We start from the raw sequence: 10,707 nt of genomic DNA, 5'->3' as shown, positions 1-10,707 counted from the left end.
TTGAGACCTTTAAATCCCACCTAAAGACCCACCTCACCTTGGCTTTTAACCCTGGTTGAGTTTCTATGGTCCATGTTTTGTATCCGTTTTGTATTTTTCGTGTGTTTGCTGTTGTTCTCTGTGTTTAGCTACAGTGTATATAGTTTTATTCTTCTGTACAGCACTTTGTTAACTCTGAGTTGTAAAATGTGCTTTATAAATAAAGTGGATTGGATTGGATACATCCTCACTGTTCCATTGTCCTCCATCTCGTAAACGCACACATATTCTCTCTTACTCTGGCTGATATAAATACATGAAAAGGTAGGATAAAAAGGTTTTACAAAACATTTATTAAAAATAATCTCTATCTGGTATATATTGACAACATTTAACATGAAGTTCCCGAGTTATTAGTACATTCACAGCTGTACATTCTTACTTACATAATGCCTCACACTTACAACCCTTTTAACAAAATCTGTGTTTGTAACTGTTCACCAGCTCATGGATAATAGGCTGAATGTAAGGCGTCAGTGCAAATTGTGTTGTGATTGCAGAGGGAAAATCACTGCTGTAAAGTCTGCTGTCCATGGTGAACCGAAAGCTACAGCTACAGTATTAGTCTAGTAGCCAGCCCATGTGACCATACCAATTACAACCTATAGAAGGCAAAATATTCAAAATTGCATCATGCTTTATGTAGCATGTGATGTGTCAAACTAGGGGGTTTTCATGATGCTGAATCCATTCCAAGCTTTAGTTTTGCAAAAAAAAAACACTCATTGGGCTAAAAACGGCCAATGCCGTCATCACAAATTGATCATGTCAGCACATTTGGGCAAGTGGGCATGGCCGTTTTAAGCCCAATGAGTGTTTTTTTGCAAAACTAATACTTGGAATGGATTCAGCATCATGAAAACCCCCTAGTTTGACACATCACATGTTAGATAAAGCATGATGAAATTTTGAATATTTTTCTATAGGTTGTTAATGGTATGGTCACATATTATGCCAATTATGAAAATTGCTCAACATATGCAAGTTAGCATCCGGCAGTTTCTACATGCTGGGGACCCATACTAAACATTTCTAACATAAAACCGTGTACTCAACATGTCCGGGTTCACTTTTTGGCTACTAGGCTATATGGGTGACAGCAGAGCCCTCTCTGCTGCGGCTAACCTCTGTTAGCCATCGTAGGTGGAGAGGGTCTGTCCCAGTGCTGGTCCAGTGTCTCTCTGCTAGCCGGTCTCTCTCTACGGCCCGTACGTTTCACCATCTCTGATGTACCCGGGCGCAGCCACGGCTCCGTGGCAACCGTCTCCACGGAGACACGCCTTCCCAGGGCGGAAGGGATCGAGTGCAGAGATAAGATGTCCTCGTCGTCACCCAACACCCCATCTGGACAATACAGATGTTCATGTGTCACTTGTGTATGTGCAGTCACAGAAATCCAGAAATCAAATAATAATTATAGTAGCATTGTGGGTGCTGGCATAAGAGTAACAATATTTGTTTTTATATAGAATTATACAAAAAGAATAAGAATTTAAAATTGACTTGGTGTTATCAAGCAAAGCAAACCTGAATATGCCACAATGTGAAATACTTTGTTCACTGAATTTAATGAAAGAAATGTCCAATTGGGGTTCCTGGTGGCTCACCCATTTAGTACACTAATTACACATATATTCCTTGGGTGTGAGGACCCCGGTATGAATCCGACCCACATGTCTTGCATGTCTACTTTCTCTCTGCCCTTGAGTTTCTGTCTCCTCTACACCAGGGGTTCTCAACGTTTTTGTCCGGGGACCCCCGGAAATGCTTTGGCAATGTCTCGGGACCCCCGCCCCGCCCCCTCCCGACCCCCAATATAAATTGACTGCTACAATAACCTTAAACCATTTTGGGCGGGAACCCCTTTTGGTGTTTTAAACATTGTTATAATTTAGCTATTGAAAAATAGCAGACCTACAAGCTCATAGAGCTTGTAGGTCTGCTATTTTTGAAAAATCGTAAAAATGCGGCGCAAATCTTTGAATATATATTCTTTCAAAGTGAATGTTTTTAACTCAGGTCTAAATGGGTTAAATAAAGCATCATATGCAAAAACTAAAGTCAACTTGAAGACTCCTGAAGTGTCCCGGAATGCATGAAGGTGGAGCGCTCTAATCGCTATACTAATCTGTGATACAGTTAGATTCTATTGAACCATTTGCATTGCATAGTGTTTGTTTTGCTCATTTAGAGTTCAGGTTAATTTAATCCTAAACGCACAGAGCGTTTGCTCAGTAATAGTATATGTTTGCTCTGACCTGATCTGAAGTCATGGTTCTTGTCAAAAAGGTCCAGTCTCCTGATGCGGTGCTGGTTGTGGGCCCTGACTCTCTCCACATTCAGACTGCTCGCTGACCCCAGGGACTGGGCATCTGGCTGGATCTCATACTCCCTCTCAGCAGGAGGTCTGATCACCTCCTGGAGACCATGATGGAGACAAAACAGTGATGCCATACAGTCCATGACAGTTGCATTATTATTATATTAGCCTTAAGTCTTAATCCATTTTGGCCTGACCTCGAAATTTAAAAATATTCTTCTAAATCCTCATAAATATTTTGACGATTTTTCAAAAATAGCAGACCTACAAGCTCGTAGCGCGCCACTCGGTGGCGCGCTATGAGCATGTAGATCTGCTATTTTTCAATAGCTAAACTATAACATAATGTTTAAAACACCAAAAGGGGTTCCCGTCCAGAATGGGTTAAATTACAAAACTGATGGACTTGTTGGACTGTTATTCCAAGACACTGCAGGCCATACTACATCTCTGGTGTGTTGAAGTGATATAGTAAATAATATAATTTCCATACTTCAGGGTAGTCTGTCTTCTTGAGAGGTATGTGTCTCTCCCGGTCCTCTGCAGAGTGCTGAGGAGACCTCTGCTTATGGGCCGGATTTAAACGAGCATCATCTCTGAGGTAACCTGACAGAACACAATAAGATAAATCGTCATCATTACAAAAATGTCGGTATCATGGTCAGTATCATATATCAGTATCATGACGGTATCATGGTCAGTACCATGGTCAGTGTCATGTCGGTATCATGGTCAGTATCATGGTCAGTGTCATGGTCAGTGTCATGGTCAGTGTCATGGTCAGTGTCATGTCAGTATTACAAACTTGGACCCGGAAATAGAAACTGTCTGTTTCAATGTCAAAGTGTCTTTCCTCTAGATCATGGGTTTTCAACAGGTGGTCCGTGGACCACTGGTGGTCCGTGGAGGTATTGCATGTGGTCCCTGACCATGGATTTAGTAATAGAGGATTTGTTGATTTGTTTTAAATGTTCTTTCCACTAGTTGAGAAACCGTGAACTGAATGACCTGGTGACCTATGATGAGTCCATCCATGTAGTCATTTACTGACAAGTTTGAGTTCAAGAAATTCAACAGAAAAAGGGAGTTAGAATCTCAAGAAGGGGGAAGTGCACCGGATTGTCTGGTTGAGTCATTATTATTAGGACATTTTACCAGTAGTAGTCAACGGTTGAGAAACAGTGGGATGTGTACACATGGGATGCATAGCAAGTGTTAACTTACAAAAGCACTAATCTTAGCCCATGTCCCCACCCAACACAACAGTGGTCCCCAGGTTGATTTTAAGTCAGGGTGGTGGTCCCTGGTTCACAATCAGTTGAAAACCCCTGCTCTAGATATCCATCTACTCAGCATAAACTGTTGATGGAATGAATGGAGCTGTAAAAGGGTATGAGCCTTGTTAGCGTAGAATGTATACGTTAGACCACTGACCTCCTTCATCTGTCCTCATGCTCTTGATTCTTCTCTGCTGCTCACGGAGCAGAGCTTGTTGTTGAATATCCAGACTGCGCTCATCACTGGGGGGTTCGGGGTACACGTAACGCACCTCCTCGCGAGACTCTGTGTCTGCACGCGCACCACACACGCACACACGCACACACGCACACACGCACACACACACACACACAGCTTCAGTGATTGTTTCCGATCATATGCATTTCCCTTGATGCATCAATAAAGCTTGTGTGTGCATTAGAGGTGGTGAGATGGACACAATGGTAATGCATGTCCTCAGGCAGGGTCAGGTCAGAAGTTGGCCGCTCAAATACAAAACAGAAAATGAAAGCTCTGCAGATCAGATCTTATGTGGAGAGACTGAAACAGAAACAGTAAACGTATAATGGCAGGATAGTGTCTAACTCTAATCGCTGAGTCCTATCCCGGCTTTTTCAGCATCCCCTCTCCTCTCCCCATCCGTGCCCAGCCCTGAAACAACCGCTTGGCAGTGACTCAGCAACTCTGCAGCCTGACTGCGTTGCAGCCCGGCTGATAAGGACTGAACGGACAGAATTGATCTGATGCAGTCTGAGGCTCCCACACTTTAATGTTTGAAGATATACTGCCCATGTCTGGCTACAGTATACCTGTAGGTAAATGAGAAAAAGAGGTTGCGCATCAGCAATGGTTTTCAAACCCAAATCCAATATACATAAAAAATCACACCCGTGTGAACTGAGTGGTGCAGTGACGTCACATACTAACCATAGCAACCATGCTCGTTTTTTTGGTTGCTAACCATAGCAACCATGCTCGTTTTTTTGGTTGCTAACCATAGCAACCACGCTCGTTTTTTTGGTACGAACAAACACGGGTACACGGGTACAAAGCCAGTTGTTGGAGTGGTTTGCACCACTCAAAAATAGGAATTTAAAATAATTCCAAAAAGGTAGCACATCCAAAAATTAAACAAACGGCGGACAAAGTACTCACATTTCCATTTCTTTATTGGCACACACCAAAAAAGAAGCCTTCATCAGAGGGCTCTGATGAAGGCTGCATAGCCGAAGCGCGTAAGCGTTCCTTTTTGGTGTGTGCCAATAAAGAAATGGAAATGTGAGTACTTTGAAGGCCGTTTGTTTAATTTTTGGATGTGCTACCTTTTTAGAATTTTTTTAAATTCCTATTTTTTGAAGTATACCTGTAGGGTTTAAGTGTTTAAAATCATGGTCACTCTCTGTGCAAAACACATCCCCTCCTGCCTTTGCATTATATTCTGCTATAACCGGCGCCCATTTTCATTGTTCCCAACATTTTTGCTATAGTTTTGGAAGTTGCACGTTTCTCTCTCCACAGCCTTGTATTAAGCCAGTCTGGGAAACGGTCCAATTCCATTTCCTTTGTTGCTTGCCTTGTGCTGCTGTGTGTACAGAGGGCCAAACTGCCTGTCACTGATGGACGAGCTTTATGATGAGCCACCCATGACCTCATGAGATTAATGTCACTGTGTAACTGTGGAGAGACAGAGGCTGGAAGAGGGCTGTGACGGAAAAAGTACTCACATATTTTACCCAAGTAAAAGTATCAATACTGCAATGTACGTAGAAGTGCCCGGTTACAAGTAAAACGTATGTTTTGTAATAATAATCCAAATCTACAAAGTAACTAGTAACTACGTTTTTAAATAATTGTAGTCGAGTAAATGTACAATATTTCCCTCTGAGATGTAGTGGAGTAGAAGTAAAAGTACAATATTTCCCTCTGAGATGTAGTGGAGTAGAAGTAAAAGTACAAGTAAAGTAAAAGTACCTAAAAATTGTACTTAAAGGGACAGGTGTGACTTGTAGTCCAGGAAGGAAGTGAGACATGGCGTCCATGACTAAAATATCTAAAAACACATTCAAATAAGATCTGGTTGCAAAAGGGGTGAAGTGGCCCTTTAACCCTTTTTTGGGAGGGAACCCCTTTTGGTGTCAGCATTATGTTATGCTTTAGCTATTGAAAAATAGCAGATCTACAAGCTCATAGCGTGCCACCGAGTGGCGCGCTACGAGCTTGTAGGTCTGCTATTTTTGAAAAATCGAAGAACGACTGACATAGAAACATAGCTTTTTCAGAAAACTGTCAGGATGTAGAAGACATTTTTAGAATCTGATCTCAGGTCAACATGGGTTAAGTAGGCTACAGTACTTGAGTAAATGTACTTGGTTTCCTTACACCAAGCATTATGTTATACTTTAGCTATTGAAAAATAGCAGATCTACAAGCTCGTAGCGCGCCACCGAGTGGCGCACTACGAGCTTGTAGGTCTGCTATTTTTGAAAAATCGTAAAAATGCGGCACAAATCTTTGAATATATATTCTTTCAGAGCGAACGTTTAGTACTTGAGTAAATGTACTTGGTTTCTTTACCCCAGTGGTGGGGGCTGGAGGGATGGGGGGGGTGTCTGGAGAGCATACTGTATGTGCCTTGTGAGTGAAGGCCCGTCGCCCGAGTTAAAATCCAATCATGTTATGTCTCGAGTGTCTCTCTCTCTGCCCTAGGTTTCCTGTGTCTCTACAGTCTACACGCTCCTATCTAAAATAAACAAGACTGACAACAGCTTGGCTACCAATATAAAGAAAACAAGTGCATCTATCTGTGTCTGATGGAAAAACAACATGCCTGTTCTGTAAGCGTAAGGTACACACAACCCCATTATTTGAGTTAACCCATTTTGACCTGAGATCAGATTCTAAAAATGTCTTCTACATCCTGACATCATGTCAGTGGTTCTTCGATTTTTCAAAAATAGCAGACCTACAAGCTCGTAGCACGCCACTCGTTGGCGCGCTATGAGCTTGTAGATCTGCTATTTTTTAATAGCTAAAGCATAACATAATGCTAACACCAAAATGGGGTTCCCGCCCAAAATGTAAAAGTATAGATATGTCTGGTCAAATATTACTCCACCAACAGATTTATACTTGATTTAAAGTACTGGAGTACTGGAGTACTTAAAATAATACTAAATGGTTTCAAAAGTACAGTTTCTTCTAAATATTAACACTGCTTATTTTAACAATGCATTTATAAAACCCCATAACTCTCTGACACCACTGAACCACTATGCTATACAGTACAAACACAAAGCCCTATTAAAAATGTCAGCATTGAAATGCAATCGAATGAAGCTGAAGATCAATCCAGCTGCAAGCCGTTCACAGGCACAGTACGGCGGTGTTTAACTTGAGCAACAGAATGTCACTATGTAGCAGGTATGTGGTTTTTGAGTGGTGCAACCACTCCAACGAACACCAATGTCCGTGACTATGTGACCACCTATGTGTTCACCTAACTCAGGGGTGGGCAACTGGCGGCCCGGGGGCCACATGCGGCCCCCACCTTCACTTAATGTGGCCCTCAGGTTAATGTCAGAACACTGATATAATATTGGTTTCAGCTGTTTACAATTCCACAACATGCAAACATGACCTGCTTTAATTACTTCAGTCTAAATTAGTAGCTCATTGCTCAACACAAGTATAATAAAGGCATTTGAAATTACATAAAAATGTAAATTTTAGACTGCGTCTAGGCTATTCACTTGAACGGGGAGATATTATTTATGAAAGAGACTGTGATTATTGAATAAACCCTCATAATGAACAGAACAGCAGCACAGATCACAGGCTGGCCAGATCAGTAGGCTAATAAACGCGGACCTACAGTATATAGCCTACTACGGCCCTCAAAATAAAAGGACACAAAAGCACAATAGATAAACAACTATGCGCTGACAAAGTCTTACAAAACAGCGTGTTCCGATATTCCTATAATGCTTTGTGCTGTACCCTCTGTCTGCCCGTCTTTTTACTATTAAATCTTATTTTATTTTATTATTCTAGACCAAATTAAGAGTGACGGGCGGTCCCAACCACTCACGCACGTGACGTGCTGGTTGAACTATTAACTGAATGAGCGGCTTGATGCGCTGTGTGTATATGGTCTAATCAGATAAAGGAATAATAACCAGACCTAGACTGGCAAACGAATTTGTACAATGGAGACGTGTTAACTTGCTTTGTTTATAAGAGACGGTCACGGCAATGCAATCTTTTTTTTTTTTTTTTTTTTTGTAGTAGGCTAGTAGTTGCCTTTTTCTGTGTGCTGTATTTTCAACAAGGCTATAGCCTATACAACAAGGGTGCTGATCTACGGGCACACGACATGACGCTCTGCGCCGTGTTGTGAGCTTGTGGATCAGTTATTGAAATAATTATCTTCTCTTTATTTTTACTTTATTTTTTTGTCTAATTACCTAACACTAAAGAACGCCTTAATAATAATAATGCATTTTCTGTTTGTTTATTTGACTTGCTTGTTTTTCACCTTCTCTTTTCCTCCTCTCTATCTTGCACTTTGTTTCTAAACAAAAGATATTGATACCGAAAATATTTATTTAACTAACATTAAGGTTTGTCCAACTGTTTGGCATGCATGGGGTGGGATGGGGGAGAGGAGGGATTAAGATAAGATATAATTGGCAAATTACACATTTCCAGGGAAACTACAAAACTGCAGAAATGTGAACATATTCTGAGATAGAATAATAACCACTATGGTTTTAAATGAAGTTATTATTTTTACTACCTTTTGGGACGACTATAGTGTTTATTTGATCATTCGGTTATTTATTTTGTGTTCTTACCAGTATTAAACCGCAGTGAGGGGAATAATTATGTTAATTAGGATTAGATGATAAGGAGGGTGATAATGACTACTAAAAATGAACCAGAGAACTTTCATAGTAACGATGATGGTGACATCAATAATGGTGACAATAGAGATTGTTACTATTATTAGTATTAGTTCTATACCATAATAGGTATAGAGAAACACTTCACATTTCACTCATTCATCTTTCTATAGCCAGGGGTTCAACCGATTGACGGTTGCTTAACTCAAATACCTAATTTTCATTCACCTGCACCTTTGTTGATAGGGCATAATTCCACAATTAACAAAAAAGAAAAAGGGGGAAATCATCTAAGAATTATTATTATCTTCCTACTTTTATGATTTCATTTCCCCTTGAGATCAACTGTGCCGCATCATGTGCCCTCTTTACTATGTTGTTGTCATTGTTGTTACTCTTATCACTATTATTATTATTATTTTGGTTGTTTATTTATTTATTCCTCTCAGATTGACTCCCCGACTACTGTATTAATATGTTTAAATGGGTCCACTACTAAAGTTACAGTATAAGCTGACGATTAGAAGTTGAACTGTCAGAAAATGGGGCGGGATAGTATAGTATATAGGGTCCTGCAGCTAGTCTTAGTTGAGAAGACAGGCTTAGGAATAGGGATGTTTTTAGTTATGTCAGGTTTAGTGTTGTTTAGTTTGTTTAAAATGTTATGTTTGTCTGGGTATATGTTTTACGTTTTGGGGGGGGGGAACTTTGACCCTACACTTCACCATTTGGTTGACCCTACACTTCACCATTTGGTATATATAGCATTACCGATATGGCCTACTTTGAATATAAAACATGACTTCTCTAAGCACTTCTCTTTCCTATCTTTCTCTTCTTTCTGTCTCTTTTCATGCCTCGAACCAGTTTACCTATCCTCTACCAGTCTAGCTTATGGCTAATATTTCAAACAAAGGTGTGCGAGTGGGAGGGGATACCTTGAGATTCACTTGTTGGAACACAGGGGGGATGAATGGACCAGTTAAAAGAGGACGCATTCTCTCACACTTGAAGCACCTTCAAACTGAGATAGCTTTCTTACAAGAGACACACCTGACCAAGAAAGACCATATTAGATTAAAAACACATTGGGTTGGTCAAATGTATCACTCCAATTTTGATTCAAAGACAAGGGGCACTGCCATTCTAATCCACAAAAAGATCCAATTTACCCCAAAAGATATTATTACTGACCCCTATGGCCGCTTTGTTATAGTCTCAGGATGTCTTTGTAACACCCCGGTACTTCTAGTTAACATATATGCGCCCAACTGGGATGACGAGGCCTTTATGAACAAGGTAATCTCTTTATTACCCGATTTGAACTCTTATCGTTTGATCCTCGGTGGCGACTTAAATTGTACAATTAACCAATCTCTCGATAGATCTAGTTCAAAGAGAAGACCCCTCACTAAAATGGCTAAAACAATATCCACATTTATGAACTTAATGGGTTGCGTTGACCCATGGCGATTCCAATTTCCAAATAAAAAATGTTTTTCCTTTTTCTCTAATGCACACAAGTCCTTTACTAGGATTGATTACTTCTTTATTGATAAACTCCTCCTACCCTCAGTCAAGAATACTGAATACTCAGCAATTGTCATTTCAGACCACGCCCCCTTACTGCTTGATTTAAACTTCTCAAATTTGCATAAGCCACGTCCTCCTTGGAAGCTAAGCCCTCTACTCTTAAACGATCCCAATTTCTGCTCATTCATTTCAAATAAAATTGATGAATTTATTTTAAATAATAAATCAGACTCTGTATCTCCATCTTTATTATGGGAAACTTTGAAAGCTGTTATAAGAGGCGAAATAATATCTTATTGCTCAAAGCACAATAAATTAAAAAGACAACAACAGGTCCACCTATTGGAACGTATTACAAAACTTGACAACGAATATTCAGCTTCACCCTCACCTGAGCTTTACAAAGACAGGTTGAATGCACAAATGCAGTATAACTTACTCACTACAGAGGAAACGGAGAAACTTTTACTGCGCTCACGAGGTCTTATCTACGAACACGGAGAGAAAGCCAGTCGCTTATTAGCACACCAACTTAAAAAGGAGATTGCATCAAGAAATATTTCTCAGATTAAGACACCATCCAACGCATGCACAGTTATTCCTTCAGAGATTAATGACTAATTTAAAAACTTTTAC

At 40.3% G+C, this 10,707-nt stretch overlaps 1 protein-coding gene across 2 annotated transcripts in view; it reads right to left on the bottom strand.

The window, feature by feature from the left end:
- Positions 1 to 309: 309 nt before the first annotated feature.
- The window catches only part of cspp1a (centrosome and spindle pole associated protein 1a), a 36,463-nt gene continuing 26,065 nt past the window's right edge, over positions 310 to 10,707 (bottom strand). For both annotated transcript variants that reach the window (XM_079489765.1, XM_079489766.1), the window contains 4 exons: positions 3,794 to 3,928; positions 2,853 to 2,965; positions 2,298 to 2,457; positions 310 to 1,383 (listed from right to left, as the gene is read on the bottom strand). In XM_079489765.1, coding sequence (XP_079345891.1) covers positions 1,160 to 1,383; positions 2,298 to 2,457; positions 2,853 to 2,965; positions 3,794 to 3,928 — 632 coding nt within the window. In that variant the 3' untranslated portion in view covers positions 310 to 1,159. The remainder of the gene's footprint in view (positions 1,384 to 2,297; positions 2,458 to 2,852; positions 2,966 to 3,793; positions 3,929 to 10,707) is intronic.

Source organism: Electrona antarctica (assembly GCF_951216825.1).
Source record: "Electrona antarctica genome assembly, chromosome: 20".
NCBI lineage: Eukaryota > Metazoa > Chordata > Actinopteri > Myctophiformes > Myctophidae > Electrona > Electrona antarctica.
This window is presented reverse-complemented; position numbering and strand designations above follow the sequence as displayed.